The sequence below is a fragment of the Morus notabilis genome, unplaced genomic scaffold (genome assembly GCF_000414095.1).
Source record: "Morus notabilis unplaced genomic scaffold, ASM41409v2 Scaffold291, whole genome shotgun sequence".
Classification (NCBI taxonomy): Eukaryota; Viridiplantae; Streptophyta; class Magnoliopsida; order Rosales; family Moraceae; genus Morus; species Morus notabilis.
Window position 1 is genome coordinate 37,540 of NW_010359474.1, and position 27,270 is coordinate 64,809.

The following is a 27,270-nucleotide window of genomic DNA, read 5'->3' on the forward strand; positions in this document are numbered from 1 at the left end:
AGAGAGAGATATATATATATATATATATATATATATATATAGAGGGAGAGTGAGAGAGAGAGAGAAAGAGAGAGAGAGGTTGAGATAGAGGGAGAGTGAGAGAGTAACGAGAGAAAAAGAGAGAGAGGAAATAAGGAAAAGAAGAGAAATGAAAAGAAAATAGGGAAAAATAATGAGGAGAGACAAATAAAAGTATAGGGGGTGGAAGCATGTATTTTCACATACTTCCGGGGTGAAATCATAAATACTAAAAGTAAGTTTAAAAGTTTTTAATTAATTAAGAAAAATTAAATTTAGTCACACTAATAAATCACAATTAACATAATTAAACATGTTTAATTCTTAAAAGCGTTACAGACTAATTCAAAATTTAAAAAGTAAATTGAGAGTTCTTAAAACTCAAGGCTAAACTGAGAACACTCAAAGTTCATGAGTGAAGATAATTGTTTTAAAAAAAAAAACCCATAAAAATTGCAATTCAAACTGTTGGAAAATGTAAAATTATGGATTAGTGTTTCATTGCATTATTATCTATATAAAAGGTAAATTTGTCAATTTAAATGTCAAAACTTACCGTTAACCTATAAAAGGTATGAATTTAAAATTTGAAAGTACAATTTTAAGAACACTTAAAATAAACTCAAAATATAGTGTATAAAACCGTAACTATTCTCAGTTTAAACTATACGATGTATAATATATATATATATATATTTTTTAATCCCTTGGTCAGGTACATATAAATTTTTGGTTGAATATGAAAGTGATGTATGCAAAAATTTCGTATCATGTTCAGACTAGAAAAAAACTCTAATATGTGAAATTCGTATATTTTTCTTAGTCGAGTTGTCATATTTTGACCCGTTGTCTACTCTAATATTGCCTTTTCAGTTCACATTTTTGTTCTTTAGCAGTGTTTGATATGGTCTTGGTGCTACGAGTTTCTCTCAGTTCTGATAGATTGATTTTTCAGTCAATGTAGAGGTTTAGCTAGAGCTATGTGTGTTCTGATGTCTGGTGTAATTTGATTGTCCAATTCTCAAACACGATATAACATCTATTTCTCTTTAGTGTTTTCTTTAAGTTTAAGCGTGGAACCTCCTTTGTTTATCAAGGTCGCACTTTTCCTATAATTTGAGGCCATATAGATCAATATTGGTATTTGTATTGTCTCTGATTTAAAATATATTTATTATTTTTTTTAAAATGAAGTAATTATATGAAATGATCATTTTTAAATCCCAAGTTTAAGATTTGTTTTGAATTCAATAATATTGTCAATTTGTCCGTTTTATAGTTATTCATATAATATAATTATGAACATATTCTTTTTTATATGCATGGTTATGAATTTACTGATTTTAAAGATAATTAGAAAAGATATAAATTTCATTACAGATTAGTTTACAGAATTATATGCAAATATCACGACTGATGAAAATTCTTTTGTTTCGTCACTGTAAAATGGACATATATGATACATGAAATTAGTTTGGTTGGAGGATTTAAACCATATGATTCGAATTATTTTTGATTTACGTGTATTTTTTATGAGAAAAAAATACTGTAACGAATTACGAATTATGATTCGAATCAAGAAACGAATCCCTCTACCAAACATCACAGGAACAAATTTGTAAGATTACTAACTGGACCCTTCGCCATGGACCAATTAGTCCAGCCCACCCAACATGAAAATTTAGGGCCCATGACCATCCCAAATCGTCGATCCAAGACGCGTTAAGGGTGAGCCTTAAGTAGTTCAGTTTCACAGCCACCCCCAAATCACGAGTCATCCCCAAAACGCAGACACTGTGTGAGCGAGGGATTGGAAAAGAGGAAAAAAAAATGCCGAAATTCGACCCATGGCCGGTGTTCTTCAAGCGGGAATGGAACAGGAACTGGCCTTTCCTCGTTGGCTTTGCCATCACCGGAACAATCATCACCAAGTTAACTCTTGGCCTCACTGGTAACTCTCTCTCTCTCTCTCTCTATATATATATGTGTGTGTGTATTTTTTTCTGGTAATCTCTTCCCAGTTCTGCCGTAATCTGTATCGCTTTCTTAATTGTTGAAATTCAAAAGCCATCCTGATTCTTGACACTTTTTTGCAACTGATAATCTGCAGAGGAAGATGCCAAGAATTCGCCTTTCGTCCAGCGACACAAGAGGTATTTCTCCAATTTTCAAAACCCTAGATTTTAAATTGCCAGTTTCTTTTTCTTTTTTTTAATGCTTAATATAATGTTGATGATGTTCAATCCAAAAATAGTTGTAACAGGCGCAATTTTTATCATCTTATTTGCATTAGGCACGCGTACAGAAATTTCTTATGCTTGAATTTCTTTTCCCGGCTTAATATTATGCTCGAAATTTGAGTTTCTTGGCATTCATGTTTGATTAAAACTGATTGAGACACTTGGTTTGCTTGAAAACTGCACAGCAACGAATTTCCCAGATTAGCTTTAACTTTAGCTGTATAATGTGTAATGGCTTGTTTGGTTCAACAACTCAAACTGCAGAGATTTAAACCTTTTTGATTAGAACTGTAGAATCTGAATTGTGGTGATTTTTTTATTTGAACCGGTGTTTGGATATGTAAATAAATTGTAATTTGAATCGGGAATAAAATCTGAATTGTGTTTGGATAAAAGGTTGAAAACTGTCATTAGAGTTTTGTAACAAATCTTATAAAACCATATTGTAAATGACATTAAAAAATATGCAATATGGGTGGGGATTTGTTCATTTCTTCATTATGAACACATTAAAAAAATCCATCTCATTCGGAATTAAAATGAAGAAGTTATGACATTTTTAAGATTGAAATTGAAGAGAGAAAAAGTAGAATATGGAATCGTTGAACTGTTGACAACAATTGTTAGAATTTAGAGGGGAGGTGAATTCTAAAAATCAAGGGTTTGAACCATTGTTAATGGTTTGTATTGTCCTTCAATTTTTCTTTCCCAAACACCAATTTGAATCCTGAACTAAAGTTTGAATCATAACTAACAGTTTGAGTTGTTGAAACAAACATGGCATAAGTTTCTAGCTCGGGAGATAATGAACTCTAGAATCACAAGGGAATCACTTTTGTGCCTAACTAGTCACTGGTACTACCGTTTTGAATATGTAACCGTCTTAATCACTTTACAATGCCTAAATATTGTTTTTATGCTATATAGCCTGACAGGGATAAGTTAATTTATTACTATTATTAGTAAAAAGTACGCTGATAAGAACCAGGAACTGGTCTATAGTTTAGTGATTAGTTTAGTGATTAGTTGCTGACGTGGATGGTCGAGGAATCTTGTTGAGGAAGCATTTCTGGTGATAACTGAATTTAGTTAGTTTGTTAGTAGAGGGGCCTATAAATAAGAGGAGGGCCTTGAGAGGTGAGGGAACTTTGGGATTGTATAGAATTGTGAGGAGAGACGGTGATTCTCTCGAAAAATCACTTATGTGTGTAATTCGTCCTTCATTAATCTAGAGGTTTCCGTCAAATTGGTATCAGAGCAGTTCCGTCTGGGAATGGTAGCTTCAAAAGTCGGAAAAATGGATGGAAGGGTGGAAGTTGTGGAGAAAGACGTCGGAGAACTCAAAGAAGTCGTTAGACAGCTTTCGGTGGACATGGGAGCTGTGAAGGAATACATGAAGGAGCTTACCGATTGGATGAGGTCAGGGAGCAAAGCGAATCCACCGGCAGAGCTGGCTGGGGCTTCTGTTGCAAACGACGTTGAAGGCGGTGGCGCGACGGCGGCAGCATTTCACCCCGGTTATGGTTCAGCACTGAGTGGCGGAGAATCAAGATTTCGCCGAATGGAGATCCCTCTTTTCAGCGGTGATGATCCGCTCGGCTGGTTGTTTCGGCTTGAGCGATATTTCCAGGTCCAAGGCGTCGAGGAGACAGAATGAGTGGCGGCGGCGGTTATTGGTCTCAAAGGGAAGGTGGTGAATTGGTTCTAGTGGTTGTAATCCAGATCTGGTCACATTTCATGGCTGAGATTCAGGGAGTCCGTGATACAGCGGTTCCGTTCTTTGCAAACTGGCAACCATTACGAAGCTTTGATTGCTCTGCGACAAGACTCATCGGTGGCTGAATTTCGTGAGAAATTCGAACTGCTCGCGTCCCCTTTGAGAGAAGCCGACGAGGAGTTTCTAATGGGAGCCTTCTCGAATGGTCTGGCCGAGGAAATCAAGGCAAAAGTCCGTATGGTGAAGCCTGCCTCTCTCGTCCAGCTGATGGATTTGGCCCAAAAAAATGAAGAAAAGAATTGGGCCCTTGAGCGGGCCCAGATGTTGAGGACTTCACGGGCTGGAACAAGTGGTGAAGGGGCTGGATTTTTCAGAACTCAACGCGTGGAGGAATTACAGGAAGTTGCTCCAGCTGGCTGGGTAGTGGCTCCAGCTGGAATCCACCGAAACTGGTGGAAAAAAATGAGGGATCCCCATAGTTGACACATACCAACTCTAGTCAATCGGGCGTGTCGGTCAACAAGAGCCAAGAAAATGGTTTTTCTCAGTCCATGAGGAAACAAGACAGCTTCAGGATGAAAATTTCTGACGCTGAATTACAGCAGTGCAGGGAGCGTGGATTATGCTTCCGGTGTGAGGAGAAATGGCGGTTCGGACATGTTTGCACAAAACCACAACTGCAGGTTCTCATTGCCGCGGTGGATGAAGAAGATGGGGATGGAGTTGAAGCTACAGTTGAGGAAGAACATGGCGATCAAGCGGCGGCGCCAGGAGCGGTCACGTGAACCTTGAGGACAAGGTTCTGTGAATGGGGGGTAATGATAAGAACCAGGAACTGGTCTATAGTTTAGTGATTATGTTAGACCTCCGGTGCGGAAGGTTTACGTTTGGAGGCCCAAGAGAGGACTTGAGAAGGGCCCAGGCCCAACTGAGATAGAACGGGGGAAGAGCGCACGGAGGGCCCATATGGGGAGGTGTGCGAAGTTGGTTAGAGTATCGGTGGATATATGGGGGAGCAGGGGGAGTATGGGGGAATCATCGATTTTGCTGCTTGGATTGACCACTGGGAGGTTAGGGATTCCTCGAAAATCCCTTCTATCTTTCTTTCCTGCATACTTGTAATTTTCTTCCATTTTCCATTAATCTCAGAGCTTACTGAAGCTCTTGATGTAATAGCAGTGTTGGTATTCAATAAAAACGGCCATTGTCTACTCTCAGCCCTGTTAATAGCTCAATTCCTTGCATTAGGAACTAGGATCCTAACAGATTAGTTTAGTGATTAGTTGCTGACGTGGATGGTCGAGGAATCTTGTTGAGGAAGCATTTCTGGTGATAACTGAATTTAGTTAGTTTGTTAGTAGAGGGGCCTATAAATAAGAGGAGGGCCTCGAGAGGTGAGGGAACTTTGGGATTGTATAGAATTGTGAGGAGAGACGGTGATTCTCTCGAAAAATCACCTGTGTGTGTAATTCGTCCTTCATTAATCTAGAGGTTTCCATCATACGCCCACTTTTTACTCTTCGGTAAATGGAAAGACAACTTTGGGTAGTACTTTTACCCAATTGGGTTGTTTAGCCTTTTTGTTTGTAAGCAATGCTGTGTAGCCCGATTGGGCTAAAAGTACCACTCAAGTGTTTATTTCTCATCGGTGTTTAGCTCCAACTGAACTAATATTATAAAAAGTAAGCCCACATTTTACTCTTGGGGAAATGGAAAGGCAATACTCGAGTAGCACTTTAGTCTCATTCGGTTTAGCATTTTTGTTTATTTAAATGATTTGGTGCTCAAAATTATCCGGGATGTTAGGAGATGATTTAGTATGCTGAGCTGCGTATGCTTTTCTCATGCGTTGGGTAACTGGGTTTCAAATTGCAAGAGTAGAGCCTGTGGTCAAATCATTTACAGGTGGGACTATTGTCTTCACTAATGAACTGCAAAATGAAGTTTTGGCTTCTTGTAAGATTTTGTGGCATTGATATGTTGCGGCAAATATGAATGTTTCTTGTTTTCTTTGGCTGTTTCCCCTCTATGATCTGATTCTGTTACAGTGGTCCTGTTTGTATTTCCTGGTATGCGAAAAACACGACCTACATTTGCCAATAGTATGTTGATTCATGTACAGATTTGAGTCTGGTGGTGACTTATGAGTTGTATCAACAACAATAACATATGTTTCCTTTTTGGTAGGTGATTTGCGAATGCTGGTATTGGTGTCATCCCTGCAAATTGGACATGGTGGAATTAGAGTTTTTATGGCTTATAATAACAGAAAGAGAGATTTTCTTGGAACTCTTTTGGTTTTCTTATGCTGTTGACTTGAGAGTTTTCATTAAGGAATAAATACTTTTGTTCATGTTTTATGTCATGCCATGCAGTTGATGGTCTTGTCAATAATAAATCAAAACCGAATTTTGAGGATGTCTTTATGCTCGTTTGTTTTTGCTTTACGGCTATTGAATCTAGTCCCTTTGTCTCTTTGCTAAAGATCAAAAGTCTGGTATATGTTCTCGGTTATCTGGAAATATTACATTCGTCCGATTGATAAGAGTATCAAAGCGGCTTGGCAGTCAAAACACAAGCACTAGGAAAATCATTGAGATGAAATCACCCAAGTATTGGCTCGTGTGAACCGTGATCGGATGGCACGTCTGAAGTGCTACTTTTAATTGAGTGTTATCTATTAAATATAATTCAGGATGTATATTTAACTTACCAAGAAGATGATTGACATCCACATCCCGTCCGTTTTGGCACCAATTACATGTACTATCTGAAGGAAGGCATAGTTTTGATTGTAAAAATATAAAAAATGCAATTTCAATCAGCTTGGAAGTAGGTCTATTAGATGTGATATTCCTGGAAGCAAGACTCAGGAAAAAAAAAAAAAATTACGGGAAGCAGAATTATCAATTATGAAGCAGCTGCATTTTTGACATCAAATGCATTAAATCGTTAAGCACTTACTTTCTTTTACATGTTTTCCTTATGGCTGACTCAAAATCTATAACTGTATGGGTTATGCCCTGCTTAAACAATGAGCAAACTGATATAAGATCTAAGCTTTAAGCCTCTTAAGAGGTCCTTCAAAGACCTTTTAAATGCTGTTTCCCATGAGGAGCTTGCCCCGAGTAACGCAACTCATTTTTGAGATGTAAGACGATAACATTTAGAAGCATCGGACGTTCAACAAAAAATTATATGGTTCAGAAATTTGAGAAAGGAATTATGAGATGAGGCTAAAAAAAATGTTGATTTGTTATTTAAGGTAACAAAACTGGTTTTGTAACAAGCAGCATACAACATAAGCATCGACTCGACATGAGAACAAGGCCTTCAATAACTAAATACCAATGGCGACCGCCAGATTGTAGAGTATCACAGTATCCATGTGCCACTCGTGACAAAAACAGAAAAGAAAGAAGAAGCTGAAATTATGAATGAAATGTGTGAGACACAAGTCACCACCATTTATTTCCTAGAAAGGGCACAATTGAAATGAAAACTTGGCAACATGAAAACATAGTAAGACGTGCATATTTTGGACACAGAGAGCACTCCAATTGCTACGTTGAATGGAAAATTCCATGAACGAGAGCTTTATCCATGCTCATATATATATGTTTGCAGCTATGGACATTCATTTCTTCTTGGGCACTCCAAGCCTTAGTCGGAAATCCTCCTCCATGAGGGGAAGGCCTTCCCGTAACTTGATTTTGGGCTCCCATCCCAGCAATTCTTTTGCTTTTGTAATGTCGGGTTTCCTCTGCCGCGGATCGTCCGGAGTGTTCTCCACAGTCTTTATCTCCACGTTGGGATTGATCAGCTGTCAATGTAAATTGTTGGGCAACCGATATAAACCCCTTTCAAGAATTCTTAAATCGGCCTGGCTTTATGTCTGTAGTACTTGAAGAACTAACATAGCGAAGAGAAACTCACCTCCTTCACAGTCTCCGCAAGTTCAAGCATTGTGAATTCACCTGAGTAAGTGAAAGAAATAGACTAAATTAATGTTAAACAAATAACTAGGAGGTTGTGACTTAAGTCTTGCTGAATATGTATCCCCATTGAAGTTAAGTGAGATTAACCTGGGTTTCCAATGTTGATGGGCCCGGTGTGCTCTCCTTCCATAAGGCGAATTAGGCCATCAACCTAAAACATTTTAAATAATAATTAGTCTTTGATAATCAGGTACCTAGCAGTACATGCCATGAAATTGGGGGAAAAAGAGTTTCACATACCATGTCAGAGACATAACAGAAACTGCGAGTTTGAGTTCCAGGAAGTTGGACTGTCAAAGGTTCATCACTGCATTGTTCAAAACAGTGTGTCAGAGTCTCAAAAAGCAGCCAGAGTATCAACCGAGGAGCGAGAGATTTTAGCTAGTTATAAGATAGCAATTTAACAATTGAGAGTTATCAACCTTATCAGATGCATCACGCATGCACATTAAAAACATTTTTTTTTTGGCTTTTATAAGGTTTCCATGTAATGAAACTAGTTAATGCTACGATATAAAATGATATTGCACATATCATAGAAAGGTTCTTCCATCAATACTCTGGTAAAAGTAATATCATGGTCTTTATCTTTGAAACACAAGGCAAGCAACAAGATTACCTCTGGAACTAAAGCCATAAAACCAAACTAGTAACTCACCGGAGTGCTTGCGCTATGAAATTGCTGACTACACGGCCATCATCAATATTCATCCGTGGTCCATATGTGTTGAAGATTCTGGCAATCCGAATTTCTTTTCAAAGAGAAGAAAGTTAGTAAAATATGTCAAAAAATCAGTACAATGGAGATGCAATACTTTCATTGGAAAATTAAAAGAGAAAGCCAATGAATAGTTAATAAAGACAATTACCTATTCCATGCTGCCTATGATAGTCAAACATTAAGGTCTCAGCCACACGCTTCCCCTCGTCATAGCAGCTTCTGACTCCTAAAGTTTTAAGAGCGTAAAAGGTAATGAGAACTTTTTCATGAACTTAAAAATAGACCCTTAAGACACAATAGCTGTTTTCTTGCATTCACGGCAGTCTGTTAAGACAACTAAGCCAAGTTATGCTATGAGAGCAAGGCTCACATGTCAGGGTCGTGATGCCAGAGTACGGAAAAACGACCTCCAAAATACTATCACGAGATGTTAGTTAAATGCAGATGCCAATTAAGCAGTTTTCATAGATTATGATGAAGGTATAAAGGATTTCAAACATTATTCCTCTCTTTTCAGTTGTTAAACTTAAAAGGAATTCATAATCTTTATACCATGATGAATTTAGGTAAACCATAACACGGCAGAACGGATGACACTTACCAATTGGGTTAACATTACCCCAGTAGGTTTCAGGTTGGGGATGCACAAGAGGATCACCATATACCTCTGAAGTTGATGTAAGCAAAATCCTGCTCAGCAACATCTTATTTGAATGAAATGTTCATGTAGCACAAATGAATAGATGGATGTAAAATCAAGTTGCCTCACCTTGCTCCAACTCGCTTAGCAAGTCCAAGCATATTCAGTGTGCCAATCACGTTTGTCTTTATTGTCTGTTCAAATGTTATAAATTATCATGTTAGCTTGCATCTTACGGTGCATCTTTAGGTGGTCTGGAAGATGGCATGTTTCTTGTACCACGTATGTTTATGTGCATCATAGTATTAACATAATGATCTTTCATTAAAGACCCAGGTCAACACAGTCAATGCTTGTAGACTCTCTGTTGTCCAATGTCCGTATGCGGATGAAAGTTGTCAAGTTTTAATGTATTGCCAGTTGCAGCCTTTTTTTACGGGACTTCAAATTTCAAACATATAACCCACTCAAGTATTCTATAATTTAGAAATGGAAGCTTTTCACAAGAGATAAGATGCAAAGTTTAAAACGCTGCAACTGCAGATATTACACAGCAAATTACAATTAACTCAATCTGCCAATACATAGAAAAAAAGAAGACATTTTAAAATTTTGATACGCGATTATGTTTGATCTTGGATGAGATATGTAATGGGAAGTATTGACTAAAACAATGATGCTTAATTTACTTAAAAGAATACTTTAAAAGTGATGAGTTAGGTGTATGTGGAAGCATGGACTATATACACCAATATGTGATATTTAGCTTTAAAGATGTGCGCACCTTTACAGGATTATATTTATAGAAAATTGGCGAAGCTGGGCAAGCAAGATGGTAAATCTGATCAACCTCGACCAACAATGTTTCAGTAACATCTGTATAGAAAAATGAAAATGATATCAACTCATCACCATGAACTAGTTAAGGATAATAGACAAAATCTGTGGTGGTCCATCGTAATAATCAATATAGCAGCAGAGCAAACAAGAACTGCAATTAAAAAAAAAAAAAAAAAAAAATGGAAGTCGGATTTTTCAAGAATGCAGAATCGATATAGCAGCAGAGCAAACAAGAACTGCAATTATATATAAAAAAAAAATGGAAGTCGGATTTTTCAAGAATGCAGACTGAAAGGGAAAAAAAATAGGAAACATAAACGATAGTTGGCATCAGCATACCATTATTAAGAGAAGCTTTTCACCGATATAAATGACCTTTTTATTTTATTTTACAATTTAACAAGTTCAAAGGGAAAGCCTAACAAAATCAACTCATAGCACCATATTAGCTCATCAATTAAAGATGAGTTTAGAAAATTCACATGGAGTACAGAAACCATGAACAACTGGATTTGTTTTAAAATCCACTGCATTTTGTTTGCCAGATGACGAGACTATTCGATATCGGAGCTTTTTCATACAACATCTTCAAACTAAGACGTGTAGCAACGAAAGATACAAAAGTAATACCATGACGAATAAGCTCAAATCTGGGATGGCCAATCCATTTCCTAAGATTGTCCTTTGAACCGGTGAAGAAGTTGTCAACAACGATTACCTGAGTAGAAAGTACTACAATCAGTATGACATTAGATCATCTTATTCTTAATTTAAACTCACTCATTGCATACCGTCCCATTTATTGTCGCACATAAAGCATCATATTTAGATTGGATCTACTAATTATTCATCAACAATGAACTAAGCCTGCCAAAAGATGAAGACGCTCACCTCATTCTTTTCGTTTTCCATCAATCTGTCCACAAGGTGAGAGCCAATGAAGCCAGCTCCTCCAGTAACCAAAATTCTCATATTGGACTGCCATTAACATCTCAATCAACTAAAGATGCAAGTAATAAATAAATAATGATATAAATTCAAGTTTTAACATCTAATGGCATAAAAAAAAGGCTTCACCAAAATTCAAGCGCAAAGCACATACAAGAGCATGTAACAAAGACATAATAGCTGAAGCATAAAAGATCTTGTATAATCCAGAAAACCACTCATGGTCTTACAGATCTAGCAAATTATACTAGCTAAGAAAAAAATGAGCACTGTTAACTTGTTGATTGTCGTACTTTGGGAGATGCGTCATGCCTAAAACACAACTATAACAAAGATGCATGAACTCCTTCCCCTAAAACAGATCTTTTTTATACACAAATCCATTGAAAACAATCAACCAAGTATCTATACTACCCTTTTTTTTGTTAGCAGAGAGTAGAGACAGCTCTGATCTGATGATCCAACTATGCAAATGAAAATGGTATAGCGGGCTGATAATAGTACAAAGAAAACTGGATAACCCAGAAACAAGATTGGATTTAAAATGAACACGTGTAACATTACCCAGCAAATATATATAAAATAAATAAATTTTCTAGCAATAAATGCCTACAAAGAGAGGCAACTACCAAGACCAAGAGAAATTCATATCACGATCACGATGCAAATCTTTAAATTTGAACAGAACACAAATGTAATAAGACGTAAAATATAGTGTAATTACAATATAATATGTATATATATATATATATATATATATAATCTAGAAGAAAAAAGAAGAACAAATAGTCAAATAACCAAAGTCAGACCTTGAAAAACTTGGAATTACGCAAAGGAGAAGGCTGTGGAGGTGGCTTTGGTGTGGTCTGGTGACTTCCGTTGGATGAATTGTTTGCCATTTTGCCGAGATCCGCTCTTTTACCGTCAAACCTATTCAGAAAATTCCCAAAAGAAAAAAAAATTGAATAATTAATTACACGCCTAAATATTGAATTTTAAGGTCCATTTGATTTCTATGTTTCTAAAGTACAGAACAAAGTTTTCTTACAACAATCAATGCGGAACCGAAAACTAGCCTCGGAAGAAAAGCACACAAAAAAAAGTAAAAACCCTAATTGGCATTTGGATCCACAATGATCCGTTATCAGAAACTCGTATTTATAGTCCCGAAAAAATTGCAAACACCGAAATTTGTTACACCAAACGATGAAATTTAGACCAGAAGTACGATTATAATTTGATTAAATTAAAACAAATAAAAGCCTTCAAATTCAAGGAAAGTTCAGGCCATCATGATAGCTCCTAGGTAACAATGATTAAAACAGGAGCCACACCAACTATTAAAACCAAACGAAATTAAAAAGAAAAGGAAAAAAAAAAAACGGGGAATTAAGACTTTCAGCAGCATTTTTTTTTTTTTTTTTTTTTACCTCACAATGATTTAAGAATTTTGGGTGTTGATAAGGGTTTTTGGTTTAAATACTTTTGGGTTTTGCCGATTTGGAAGATGGGATTAAGTTGATGAAGATTAAAAGATGAGATTAGGGAGAGATAATTACGGATATTAAGCAATAATCTTGTTTTAAGATGTGCGGACGTATCTACTGCTGGGTGGGGACTAGGGAGAACCTTCTTGGCTTGCTTTATAAGACAGAATAAGATGCTTCATTACTTTATTCCTGCGTCCAGGAATAAGATGCAGGTGCTCCTCGGTCATTTTTGTCTTCATACGCTTACGTATCTAGCTGTGCCACGTCTCTTAGCAGATTGTCTACAAATGGCATAACTAAAAGGGGTGTATCTGACCGTTCGATCATTTATGGATTAGGCTTGTTTTTAGAGTGTAGGTGCAATGGACGGCGAGGATAAGAGGCGTTGTCTTCTCCAACTCGGCCGTAATTTGAGGTGACCCGTCATCGACATAGACATATTTTAATTCTGCTTGTTGAAAGTAAAGTCAAATTTTGTGTTCTTTTATATGAATTGTTCGTTTTGTTAAAATCTTGTGAACTTGATTATTTAGGTCTCGTTTATTTCACCGATTTAAGTTTAAAATTTAAATTTTATGACAGTAAAAACAGTCACATTTAATTTTTTTATTACAGTAAAAAGATCTCACATAAAGTCACAGCTCAATTTGAATTAAAAACTCGAATCAGCGAACTAAACGTGCTCTTAGGCCTCGTTCAGTTCCCGGATTCGAGTTTTTAATTCGAGATGATATATGATTTTATGTAAGAGCTTTTCACTGTAGCAGAAAAAGTTAAATGTGACTTTTTATAAGAGCTTTTAACTGTAGCAAAACTAAAATTGAAAATTCAAATTGGTAAAATGAACGTTGTCTTTTTTCAAGACCCGCTCGTTTGGTGAATTCGAGTTGATAATTTCAATTGAAAAGTGAATATATGAGAGATAAAATATTGTAGTAAAAAAAGTTGAATTTAAAGTTTTGTAAAAAAAAAAAAAATTATTATAGTAAAAGGTTTGAGTTATGATTTAAATTGTGAAATAAACCAGAGCTTAGATGGCTATGATTATAAATCATTCAAAATATTATTGTTGATAGATGTTTTTATAGACCCAAATTAGGTCTGAAGAACTCTCATAAACCCTAATTTGGTGGACTGTTAATAATTAAATTCACGTGTTCATCTTTTTGTTATACAAAAAGATTATAATTTCCCTTGAAGTGATTCAAGGATGGATAGATGATGAGAACCCAATAACCTTTCTTCTTACTTTTGGCAACCCAAAATCCTAAAGCCTAAGTTTTAGAGCTTTCCCATTAGTTAGAGGACAAAATTCTCGTGTTTCAAAGAACATGAATCAAGTAATTTGTCACTGGTAGTCTCTTACACTTGGCTTTGAAGCCAAGTTATATTTGCCATAAATAGACCAACAACATTAGTAAGACAAACTTAAAACTAATATAACCTTTAGAGATGGTAAATAGGAAACACTTGGCTTGGTTAAACACTTTACAGTGTCTTTTAAACCTTAGAAATACCTTGAATCTGATAGAATTAAGTTATATTGTCTACATTTCATACTACTGGGTTTCTTATACTCCACACACAAAAAATAGCAAGAACTCAAAGCTATAAATGGAATAAAGCGTAGAGGTTGTTCTCTAAGTGTCTGATGGAATAAAGTGTTAGGTATGTTTTTGTCACTGGTGTCACAGAGAGTGTTATAACACTTTTCTATAACACTATTTTTAACAGTAAATCTGAAATTAAACCAGTAAAGCAGCAATACAGGAAAATAATGCACAAACGTAAAGGACACCAAAAAAATGATATCACAGTTCGGTGCGCACACCTACTCTGCGAGGCCACACCCAGACAGTGATCAATCCATTAAGTTCAAAAGATTACAAAGGACCGAACGGTTTTACACACTCAACGACTCTCTCCTTGACGATGTTGCCATTGCCTAGAATCTCCTTAGAAAGCTTGATCAGCGAGCACCACTCGATTTGACGGTTTCCTCCCGAAACCAAAGAAATCTTCTCCCGAAGAACCAATTCAAAAGTGTTCTCACAATCCGTCGCAACATACCAAACGACTCTTAACATTACAATCTCATACTCACATGAACACACGCAGCCTTTTCATTTTCAGCACTCTTTTTTACACATAATACATTCAGCCCAATACAATAAAAAATTCACACCATTGCTGCCGTTCAATATCTAATACAAAAAAAACCCTCGAGCATAAAGAATTCCCAGCCATTAATTCCTAAAGTCCACTCTTCAATCTCAGCAATCAACTCCTCTGATTTTCAGCCCTTAAACCAGACAACCAGACTTTCCTTAAAAGGCTCACCTATTTGTTGTGCTAGCCAAGCTCCCAGCCAAATTGCAACCAATTTGCCAAATATAGTTTTCAACCAATTTACTAAAAATAAGCCAATACAAAAATGCACTAACAATCTCTCCCTTTGGCTATTTTTGGCAAAACTAACAAAAAAAACTTATTACAAGATAAAAGATAAAAAAAATTAAGAGTTTTCCCCCTTTTTGACAAAAGACAGCCAAAGTTAAAAAATAATACTAATAGAAAAACCTTTTAGAAGCTGTTGCTCCCCTTGAGTCCTCTACGAGTCTTACTTCTCCTGAATGTAACACTTTTTGTGACAGAGAATACATTCAGCCCAATACAATAAAAAATTCACACCATTGCTGCCGTTCAATATCTAATACAAACAAAAAAAACCTCCAGCCTAAAGAATTTCCAGCCATTAATTCCCAAAGTCCACTCTTCAATCTCAGCAATCAACTCCTCTGATTTTCAGCCCTTAAACCAGACAACCAGACTTTCTTTAAAAGGCTCACCTATTTGCTGTGCCAGCTAAGCTTCCAGCCAAATTGCAACTAATTTGCCAAATATAGTTTTCAACCAATTTGCCAAAAATAAACCAATACAAAAATGAACTAACATAAAGCATTCAAAGTGTGTGATGATAATAGAAATCAAAAGACTAATTATGTACCTATAAATAAAGCCCTTTTCTCTACAACAAACACGATATTGAATGAGTACATAAGAGCATAGCTCGAATTTTAACCTTAAAAACTAATTTTCTTAAAGCTCCTTAAGATCAGATCCTGAGATCATAAACCACTAAAATGTTCATCATATTGATCACCATTGATCACCATTCAACCTTCAATCACTTTCCAAAAACACTTAAAATCATCTCCTGACCTTAGTTCATCTTGAGCAAAGTTCCTGAGTTATTTCTAGTGATATATCCAAGCTATTCTAGAGTCTGCATCTCTCCCCTAACCCTTAAGAATAACAAGCTTCGCATCGTCTATTTATTCTTTCCAATGTACCTAAATATTTACGTTTTGCATTGTTCTCTTGGTTTTGCAGCATCACTGTGGTTGTTTGGCAAAGAAGTGGGGCTCTAGAAACCGTTATTTTTCTGTCCCCTTTGGATTTAATCAACCTCACCCTTATTGGAAGTCATGTTGAGTCGACTCCACAAACTTAGCAAATTAGCCCCCCCTTCCCTAAATAATGTTTCTCCAATGAATCAACGACTACCACGTTCTCTATTCTGCCATGCCATATCTGTTGAATCTATCAAGCTCCAATACTTTTAAAAATAGATAATTTGATAAATAAATAAAAAAGTCATGCGAGAATGGTTAATGTGTTCAATCTTTAATTACAATTTCTTGAAGTTATTTTATTGTGAAATTGAGGTAAATTACTAAGGTGTCATTTGATTCATAAATTTAAACATAAATTTATAATTTTTATAAGAGAAAATACTACTGTATAAAAGTTTGAATTATGGTTGAAATTTTTTAGACAAACAACAACTAAGATAGACTTTAGATAAAAAAAGAAGCTCATTTAGACAAAAAAAAAAAAAAAAAGAGAATGAAAAATATGACAAGTTATGACATTAGTCCGGACAAAACTTGGACGAGCACTACTTGGCATTATCTGAAGATCACGATCTACCATCTCATTTGGTTTGTAGGCTTAAATTAGTGTGTTTTAAACCTTTTCAGTTTAAAGCATGTGGTTGAAAAGTGTTTAAATGTATAAACGTTGAAAACATAAGGGTGGGTTGAATTTAGAAAATCTATTTTATATTAATAAATATATATATTGTGGAAATTCTTGTCATCACGTGACTGTATTTAGTGGTGAGAAATCCACGTTGTGGTCGTGGAGACCTGGGAGCGGCCACAGGTTTTTTTTTTTTTTTTTTTTTTTTTTTTTTTTTTCATGTTTCTACCATATGTCCAGTCTTTCTTTTTTTTTTTTTTTTCCCCGGCCCGTATTATAAGCGCATTAGCATTATCGAAAATAGTAAAAAATAGACTAATATAAAAAGTTTAAGAAAGTATTTAGGTTAATTTTTAGTTATAGAAATTAATAGGTTATAATTTATTAAGTTATGGTTCATAATCAGATAAGTTATGGACAAACTTGTCAAGTTATGGTTCATAGTCAGATAAGTAATGGACAAAAACCGTGAATAACTTATCAAGTTATGGTTCATAACCAGACAAGTTATGGATGAAAACAGTAATTTAGCCTATTTATTAATTTATGTAAACTATTTACCTATTAATTTTAATTCATCTCAAGTCTTGACCTATTTTATTCTTTATTATTGAACGTGTAGGCCCATTTTTATTCTCTACACGTAAAACCCATTATTCCTGTTAACAAAGGAGCACAATTGACATCCCTGTTTTTTTTTTTTTTTTTTTTTTTTTTTTTTTTTTTTCTGTAAAAATTAATCTTCATTTTTTTTTTTTTTTTTTTCCTGAAAAACTGACATCTACATTTGTTATGCATCCTTAAATCCCTTTATCGTGATTTTTGATATCACCATTTTTTTGTTGTTGATAAATTCATAGAACATACAAAATCTAAAAGATAATCATTTAAAGGACATCTTCAATGAACTCTCAAAATTTTAGCTAAATTTTAATTAAAATAGTTAGAAAGTTATTTTAGCTAATAATTTTTAGGTGAGACACTCTAATCATACTCTCTATAGCTTAATATAAATTTTTTTTAATATTTATTGAAGTTAAAATATAAATAATTTTATTGATTTTTTTTAAAAAGTAATTGTTATTATTTGAAAGAATAAAATACTTACCTTTTTTTGCTAGCTAAATATAGTGTGAAATGCATTCTTTATAATAGAAAACCATTTGGCTGGTCAGAGCAGAGAAAAGTAAAAAAAAAAAAAAAAAAAAAAAAAAAAAAAAAAAAAAAGTTAAATTATAAACTATTTTGGTTAAAAACATAAAATAGATAGCATTTGAAATGCATTCTTTATAATAAAAAACCATTTGGTTAATGGTCAGAACGGAGGAAAAAAAAAAGTTAAATTATAAATTATTTTAGTTAAAAATATAAAATAAGAAAAAAAGGAAAGAAAACCTCAGTGCACAATAATTTATTCCTATACAAACACCCCGTGAATTACTCTCAATAACTTACACCCCATTTGACAAATTTCGTAGAAGAAAAGTAACGTTAACCATGAAGGCCCAATATCCTGCTAGGCATCACTGAGCTTGAAGGTAATAACTAATAAGCTATTTCATAGCAAATATGGTAAAAGGTTATTCACATATATAATATAGTATTGATCACACAAAAAGGCCAAAAAGTTGTGTATGGGCATGGGTATATTAGTGTATCACTTTTGCTTATTATATATAATATTTATTTCTTCAAACCATGCATTCATACACGAGATTTCATACAAATTAACACGGCTCGAGGGATTCTCCCGCTGAACAAGTTCCTAGATTGCAAATTCACGCTTCTTTCAGTGAATTTAAATTTTTAATTTGAGTTAAGATGTGATATTTTTTAAGAGTTTTTAACTTTAACAAAAAAGTTAAATATGACATTTTTAAGTGCTTTTAATTGTAGAAACTTAAAATTAAAAACTCGAAGTAGTGAAATGAACGAGGCCTCAATCTCTCACGTCTCACGTCTCACGTTTCACGTACGTGCATGGTATTTGAGGGTAAAATCGTAATTGAATTTTTGGCGATTTGCACTTATACCCCTTAAACTTTGAAGTCCTCACTTGGCTGCCTGAACTTTGGAGTCGTCCACATTTTGTTCCCTAAATTTTTTTATAGCTCCTACTACCTCAAACTTTGAATCTTTCTCACTTTACTTCGTCTACTTGACTAAGATTGGTACCCGCTCACTTGCATCCATAGTAATCCGATTACTCAATATGGTTTTTTCTTTTCTTTGATTTTCTAGACACAGTTTGATGTCCTTTTTATCATTTTTGTTTTCTATTTGAATTATTTTCATTGATTTGATTCGTAGTAAGCCATAACAGTACCTGAATTTTACGAAAATGTCGATATTGATAAAAGTTAACCTAAAATATACAAATTCATCCTAAAACACTTTATCGATTTTTTGCTAATATCTCCAAAAAATTTCGCAAAATATTTTGTCATTTAATACCACACTTTTTAAAATGAGAGAAGTTCAAAGTTTGAAATAGTATGGAGGGAACAATGAAAAAGTTCAGGGCCCAAAGTGGAGGCGACTTCAAAATTTAGGGAGCCACTCCAAAGTTCAAGGGGCGAAGTGGGGAGGACTCTAAAGTTCAAGGGACAAAGTGGGGGTGGCACCAACGTTTATGGAGTATAGGTGCAAATCACCAAAAATTTAATTATGATTTTACCCTCAAATACTATGTACGTGAGACGTTTTCCGTCTCTTTTAAACAGAAATTGGGATGAAATGAGCAAAGTGGAAGTTCATGAAAGTTTAGGATAGTAAAATGGAGATTTTTAAAATTTAGGTGACAAAGTGGAGGTGACCCAAAATCCAGGAGGTATAGGTGATAATATATATATATATATATATATAAAATAAAACACACAGAAGTGGAATTCATAAAATCTGGAAACAAATCGACTACGGCAACCTAAGTGGTGAAACGATGGCCTATAGCTGAACCCCGCCTTGTCCTTCGTGAAAAGATTATTTCTTCAAGAAAAAAAAAAAAAGAAAAAAGAGCACATCTGTGGACAAGAATTCATTTTCAACATATCACATCCCATAGGCTACTCCCACTAAATGATAGCCCATTAACAATTTACTGATCAAATTATGTCTTCAAATACAAATACTCTTAAAATTTTTATAGAAGCAAAGTAACGTTAAGGATGAAGGCCTAATATCCTGGCAGGTATCCTTGGCTTCAAGGTAATAAGCTTTTTATTTTTTTTATTTTTTTATTTTTTTTGAAGAAATAGGTAATAGCTATTTTATAGCATATATGATAACGGGTATTCATATTAATATATAGAATAACAATTAATATTAACGTGTCACTTTTGCTAATTATAATTTATTTCTTCAAAGCATGTATCATACACGAGATTTCATACAAATTAACACGGCTTGAGGGATTCTCCCGCTGAACAAGTTCCTTGATTGCATCCTCAATCTCTCTCGTCTCTCTCATGAACCCACTCATGCAGAACCCTAGAGCACTCAAACATAAAACCATTTGTCTCTTCAACTCCCGATCATCATCAATCTTTTCAACGACTTCTCTCGAATGATGGACATAAGAACCGACAACCTTGTCAATCTCATCTTCATCCAATGACAACTTCCCTGACTTCCCCAGCTCGATGTCGTACGATGTCTTGCTCTTCTCAAGCTCCTTCTCGAGAAGTGCCAACGACTTTATTCGACTAACCTCCTCAGCATATTTTAAGGAAGAACCAACAAGTTCTTTGAAAAGCTCGAGATCACCGTCCAATGATGTGATTATACTTTCCTGATTAATCAGTATTCTTCCTCGCTGATCAAGAAATCCCATAGCACGAGAGCAGAAATCAAGGAGATCGACCATTTTGGACAAGGATTCCAATATCTTCCCATAACAATCACTAGGAAAAGGCATGAACCAGAAGTTTGGTTCTAGCTCAGCTTCTCCAACGAATTTCCCTAGCTCGTTAACGCACATGTTGAGCTTCTTTCTGTTAGCGTCCAAGTTGGAGAGTTTGGCGTTTGACTGAAAAGTCAACGAGTTGACGCACTCTTGCAAAGTCTGGATGCTTCTAGAGAGGTGAATCTTCGAGAGAGCGGAAGCTCTCGTGGGTTGGAAAAGGAGGTCCACGATTATCGAGCAAGACAGTCCGATGAAGGTCTCGGCGATTCTGGCTATGGCGAATTTGCTTGGTGGGCCGAAACCCTTTCGGCCCAATACCAGTATGGCCCCAATGACGGCGGAGATAGAACCGGCCTGGCTGTACATCTTGCTGCGCTGGAGAAAGCTTGTGAAGACGAACCAAGGGACGAGAGAGAAGAGTCTTGTGGGCAAGGACTTCTCGAAGAGGAACCAGCCCAGTACGCCGTACACGGTTCCCAAGACGGTGCCTTGGGCCTTAAGGTTGGCCACTCTGAAAGTGGCTTCTCTCCCTGCCGACAGGCTTATGGCCACTGGGAGTCCGGCCCAGTAACCATCTGGTTTGCTGTAGGTCAACCCAAAGAACACCGCCAGGCCTAATGAAAGACTGCTTTTGAATGCGTACATAAGCCTTTGATTGTTCGCCAATTTTAGGGTGGGAATGACACTAGTCCATATTGTCTTATCAAACGCACTGTCGTTTTGCTCTTGATCTTGATCAGTTGTACTTTTGGTTGGTGGTACAATTGGTGTTTTTGTGGGAAGGACTAGGTTCACGCAGAAAAGGAAGAAGAATGAGGGCAAGTTCTTGTGGGTTTGTGGCATATTATCTTGAAGGGTATGGAGAAAAGCTGTTTGTTGATCTAGTTCGGTTGATTCAGGAACCGTACTAATTGATGAATCGTTTTGTATGCCTGTGACAAGGTTGATCGTGTTGTTATTCTCCACCGTGATTTGGAGACCATCTTTGAGCTGATCTCCATTAAGGGTACTGAATGTGACAGGAAATGAACGTGTATTCGTCAAAGCCATCTCTAACCCTCTTAAAGGCACTTCCAATTCTTGCATTCTGTCTCCTGGGTTAGTGCAGTACCGGGGTTTTAAGCATTTCAATGGAGGCCTCTCCCACAACATGCTTTCCTGTAAACATTATTAATTATAGAAAAAAAAGCCTTTGATTAGTGTATACATATATATATATATATATATATATGACAATTAATATTCATACATATTCGAATTTTTGGTATTATATATACGTCGGGTATTATTTGTTCTTTGATGTTTGAAATGTTAAAAATGATGTTCTAATTAATACGTCAATGGATTTTTTTTTTTCTCTCTTACTTGGAAGCGTTTGACAGTTTGAAGAAGTTTGGTTCCCGTGGCAGCCATGGCTTTTGCTTGAGATATTGATTCAAGAGCGGAATTTTTGTCCCCTGCAGTAAAGGCCTTGACGAAGTGCTTTAGTCTCTCTGAAGCATTCTCAGCGAATAGGTGGGAGTTGTCTTTCACCTGTAGAAAAAGACAATAGCATTAGAGTAATGTGAACAAAAATAAGCACGTGATGGACGTTATATATCTTTAAGAGAACGGAAGTGAAGATGATGTCAATATCTAAGTTTTCCGTACACCACTAGCTATGCTATATATTTCAAATACATACATAGACACTATATAGTCACTCATGATCAATATGCGTATTGAAATATTGGTGGTTAGTGAGTATGGACTAGACAATCACTTTGCTCGAATAGGCTTCCAGATAGTGATGCAATCTTTTTCCCTCATATATGGCGAAGCTGTTGGTCAAAATGCATGCATGATATTTGGTAGGCACAAAAATGGAAGGCGAAAAAAATGATAGCCACACACACATATGTATATATATATATATATTTTTTTTTTTTTTTTTCTCTCCACTAGTTATTACAACAGTTTCGGTAAATCTAGCTCCGTATATAATATAAATATTTTTAAGGAAAATTCATTTGTTATAAAAGAGATGATTACTTTTTTTTTTTTTTTGAAATCAAAAGAGCTGATTACTACTGTAGCACTTCTTTCGTTAAAAGAGCTTATTTTGATTTAATTAAGCTCATATATTTTCTTCTTTTTGTTGCACATGAAGACATGTAAATTGAAAATTTTAATTTATTAGTGGTACATTACATACAAGCCAAAGTCATTTACGTATATATGATCTAGCTAATTCAGCAAGAGTTATTTATTTACATGTAATGTTTGAATATTTTAAAAAGTAGAGTGACAATATATTCTCGATCTTTTTGCAAAGTGCGACAAATAGTTAGGTGGCAGAAAATGGCTTTTGTACGACGTGGAACAATAAATTAGCCACACATGCCAAGTAAGTTAATAAGATTATCCTCTATATATGTTCGCATTGTTACACAAACCAACAACATGCATTAATGCCCCTTGAATCCCGTCACGTTCCATCTTTCTCTAAAACCTTTTAAATTAAATTAGTGATCAGGGCCTTGCTGCCTGTCTCACGATGTTATAGGCAGATTATATATAGTATCCATCTTTTGGCAGCACTGTTACGTGGTAAACTGTTCGTGCATAAAGTTTGCCAGGTTCAGGGGTTCAGGATGTGTATAATGCATATGTACTTATATATATATATTTACAAATATATAATAATGTAGATATATGTTTGTTGTTTAGATAATTAATATACCTCTTTACAAGCCAGACGTGGGAATGGTAGCAACAAAGCCAAAACGCAGGCCAAGACCCCAACGCCCGTGCTGGCAGCCACGCGTAGGGTGTGCATGACGGCCTCAGTCTTGTCTCCATTAATGAAACCTATAACATACACAATCACAATCTGTCCAAGAGCTACGCGCTTGGAGACCAAGTGTGTGGACTCCGGCAGCGCCACTACAAAGGCGCCGAGAGCCACCGCCAGGGAGGTGACGCTCCTCGTTAGCCGCGACGGGTCGATCAGCCAGAGGCTAAGCATGGCCGGGCCGAGGCTCTGGGCCGTGGCGTAGAGGGCCAGCCAGCAGCCCCGCAGGGTGTCGCCGAGCGACGCATCCGTGACGATGAGGATGACGGTGACGTAGGAGAACGCCGGGAACCCCACTAGGCCGCGGAACGAGGCTGGGCCGTAGAGGGTGGCGCAGGCTACTATGGCGCAAGCAGCAGCTGTTCGGAAGGCCGCAGCGAGGCAGGCCCGCCACGCGGCTCGGGCTCTGGCGTCGGAGCAGTCGAAAATGGATGCCATTGCGTTTGATTGCAATATGGGGCATGCAATGAGCGGTGCCCTAGGAGGCTAGGATAGTATGCTTGTTTTGGAGGAGAGGAAACTGTTATTATGGTGCGGGGCTAGTAGTGCTTGAGTTGGGGGCTACTTAAATATATGTTAGAGAAGTCAATTTAATTGAAACCACGTGGAAGGCTCTTGTGGGTCCACTTCTAGTTAATGGAAAATGCGATCACTTCATTTGCATCTGTATTCTATATTGTACCATACTATAGTACACGCTCATGATATAGTGGTGGAAAAAAGATGAATTTGATTAGTAATGGCTCGTGCACATTGCCACGTTCAACATATAAAAGTCATGTTTTTCTTTTGTCTTTCCCATTTCTACATTACAATATCTTTTCATCGCTTGTTTGGTGGAAAATGTTTTGCGTGTTATAGCAGTTTTGTTTCATATGCGGATATAGGAAGTGCGTCGAAGTTTGTTATTTTGTTATAAGTGGAATATCATACTTATGCTTCCATAGGCCAAAAAATAAGTGAAGAAAAGGAATATCGCATTCTCAACATATAACTCGATTTCCAATATGCTGACTTTTTAGCACATGGTCGAGTTATTAAGAATAGAATGGAAATTATACTGTATCTTGAGATATCGTATAAATTTACTTTTTTACTTTATGATCTTATACATAATTGTAAGTGAAAGATAACTCTTCCTTTTATTTCTTTGAAATATTCTATCGCCACCGAAGTGGACTGCGCGGCGCCGCCAACGTCGGATCATACTTATCGATGGGAAAGTACTTTAGATGCACCTCATGCATATATATATATATATATATATGCGCACATTTATATAGATCATGAGAGCTCCAATTAATTAACCTTAAGAAGTGTACGATAAGATTCTCTTGCTTCGTAGTCTGAAACTTTTTATTTTTCTGTCTTAATTATGCTAGCTATCTAGTAACTAAGAATGTACACGCCCAATGAGTTCAAACCCTCTTTTTTAATTATTAGTTAGTGCCATATTAAGGTTGTAAAGAGCTCATTACTGATCGCTTTCTTATATATATTCCTTAAAAAAAAAATTATACATGAGTAATAAATGGGAAAAAAAAGGCATTACTACCTCTAGTACTAAGCTAGTGGACTAATCTTCTTGGCCTGGTGTGTCTTTTAAATGCCTCTCTAAAGGAAGAAATTTGATCAGATTGGTTAATGAGAAAGAAGGGAAGCATATCTATTGAGCACGAAGACAAAAGTCCGACTTGGAATAGACTGTTTAGGATTGCGTACGTGTGCGTGGTCGTGATCTGATTATTTGTTGATGATCAACGTACGTCTTGATATATATATATATATATATTTTTTTTTTTTTACTTTTTGGCTTAAAGTTGATGTTTAGTTTTTGAATCAATTTGGCTTCATTACATGCAGGAACAGATAAAAAGGGACTACATCAGCCAAGTGAATTTGAGATTCAGTTGTATTGGCGCTCTATTTGCATAGTAATATCTTGTACTGACTTACAAAGACAAGCTTTTCAGGGTTGAGTTTTAAAACTTCAAATAATATATCATCCAATACGTACCCAATTACTGTAAAAGTACTTTTGGTCGAGGTTCTGTATAATTTAAGGCTCGTTCATTTTACTGATTTGAGTTAAGAATTCAAATTTTATTATAGTAAAAAATTTTAAAAAACAGTCACATTTAATATTTTTGCTACGGTAAAAAATTTTCACGTAAAGTCACATCTCAACTTGTTAAAGTATAAAACTATTATTGACACACCTCCTAACAGCTTAAGCTTTTGGGATGAATTGATAAACTAACATGGTATCAGAGCGGGATGTCTTGAGTTCAAATTCCCGTAATTACACTCTTTATCTTCATTTAAAATTGTCATCATATGTTGGGTCTTTAATAAATATCAAGCTTAAATATTCACATGTTGGGCTTTCTAATTAATTTACCCACACGATTGCCTATTGTCCAGTCCACACGTGAGAGGGAGTATTAAAGTATAAAACTATTGTTGGCCCACCTTCTAACAGCTTAAGCTTTTGAGATGAATTAGTAAACTAACATAACTCAAATTAAAAACTCAAATCAACGAATTAAACGGAGTGCATGCACAATAAAATCCAAATCTAAAAACCAAATAAAGATAAATATAAGTGGTGGTGAAAAAGTATAGTAATTGGTCTTTTCAATTTGAAGATTCAAGACATATTAATGAGAAATTAAACAAATTGTCTGTCAGATTATAATAGGATCTAAGTGGGGTTTTCCTAGATTTCCACCCAATATTGCTTCTGTCCTAATATTTGTACGAATTCGTTCCTTGAAGCGTTGGAAGGGTCAAGGGATAACTGAGAAGTGATTTTGAAGCGCTTATCAAATAAAAAAGAAATAGTACAAAGAAAAGAAAAGAAAAGAAAAAGTTAGTTAAAGAGCAAGAAAATCACTATTCCCTTTGTGTTCCTTTGGCCTTGTCTCATCTCTAATTTGGTTTTTGTACAAATCTAATAAATTGAAATCTATTAGGAAAGAAACATGATGGCTTTTCCTAAATCCTGTTGCTTTGCCTTTTTCATTTCTTTTCCCTCTCTTCTGATACCTAATTTGCTTACGTATTCTCTCTAGTGCTTAATTGGGAGAAGAAGAAAATTGTTTCCACATGCACCCGGAAAGCCACTTTTTGTGTGCGCTGACATCGAAAGAGGCGTAATTAAGAAATTGTTTTTCATGGAGAATTGAAGCAAGCCATAGACATCACAGCCTCATAAGGTGGGATCCTATGTAAGAAAGTATGGTCTAAAGTTTGTCGGGATAGTGAAGTTTAGTTTCATTAATGGTGCTTATGCATTAATATATTCACTTTTCTCCCATGGTAGCAGCATATACATATATATATATATATAATACTATAATGATCCATCGTTTAGGTTTACAACATGGTTATAGTGTATATATATGGGTTATGTTTGGCAACCAAGCAGCATACCCGTGCAAACATTATATGCAAAGACATATACATCGAAGAAAACCAAATATACGTATAGCAGATGCAACATATATATAAATGTGCTTAAATGCAGGTTCAAGTACTTCACATGCATGTTTAAAGTTGTGTATATACTAGTTTAATTACACGTGCGATGCACGTGAAAATAATCATGCATTAAGTTTTTAATTACCGTGTTATTATTAAAAACATATAATAAATGAATATAAAATCTCAAAAAGAAACTAAAATTTTAAAAAATAAAGTTTTATGGCAAGTAGCGAAAAAATGGATAAAAAAGAACTAAAATGAAACAAATAAATAAAAAAAGTCAAAAAAATGACTAAAATGAAGAGATAAAAATAAAAAAGGGTAAAAAAGAACTAATAAAAGAATAAATAAATTTTAAAGTACCACCCGAAAGAAACATTTAGGTAGGAAAATA

The 27,270-nt window shown here is 35.6% G+C and overlaps 3 protein-coding genes across 5 annotated transcripts; 1 reads left to right on the forward strand and 2 right to left on the reverse strand.

Annotated features, from left to right (window-relative positions):
* The first annotated feature begins 1,762 nt into the window (after positions 1–1,762).
* Positions 1,763–6,399, forward strand: LOC112090899. The gene is made up of 3 exons (XM_024163221.1): positions 1,763–1,969; positions 2,129–2,171; positions 6,163–6,399. The coding sequence occupies exons 1-3, from the start codon at positions 1,849–1,851 to the stop codon at positions 6,164–6,166; spliced, it is 168 nt and encodes a 55-aa protein (XP_024018989.1). The 5' UTR covers positions 1,763–1,848; the 3' UTR covers positions 6,167–6,399.
* Positions 6,400–7,212: 813 nt separating this feature from the next.
* LOC21385438 (UDP-glucuronic acid decarboxylase 6) lies at positions 7,213–12,780 on the reverse strand. Of its 3 annotated transcripts, none has more exons than XM_024163219.1 (13): positions 12,682–12,780; positions 11,932–12,052; positions 11,066–11,152; positions 10,805–10,892; positions 10,119–10,210; positions 9,464–9,528; positions 9,296–9,384; positions 8,843–8,920; positions 8,632–8,725; positions 8,214–8,280; positions 8,061–8,124; positions 7,912–7,952; positions 7,213–7,798 (listed from the first exon to the last, which is right to left on the reverse strand). In XM_024163219.1, exons 2-13 carry the CDS (start codon positions 12,019–12,021, stop codon positions 7,613–7,615), a joined length of 1,041 nt encoding a protein of 346 aa, XP_024018987.1. In that variant the 5' UTR covers positions 12,022–12,052; positions 12,682–12,780; the 3' UTR covers positions 7,213–7,612. The 3 variants fall into 3 exon arrangements, with proteins under 3 accessions (XP_024018987.1, XP_024018986.1, XP_010092783.1); XM_024163218.1 differs by lacking the exon at positions 12,682–12,780 and adding an exon at positions 12,553–12,675; XM_010094481.2 differs by lacking the exon at positions 12,682–12,780 and adding an exon at positions 12,171–12,338.
* Positions 12,781–20,005: 7,225 nt separating this feature from the next.
* On the reverse strand, positions 20,006–23,828 carry LOC21385439. Its single transcript, XM_010094482.1, has 3 exons — positions 23,280–23,828; positions 21,923–22,090; positions 20,006–21,715 (listed from the first exon to the last, which is right to left on the reverse strand). Exons 1-3 carry the CDS (start codon positions 23,826–23,828, stop codon positions 20,006–20,008), a joined length of 2,427 nt encoding a protein of 808 aa, XP_010092784.1.
* Between the last annotated feature and the right edge of the window lie 3,442 nt (positions 23,829–27,270).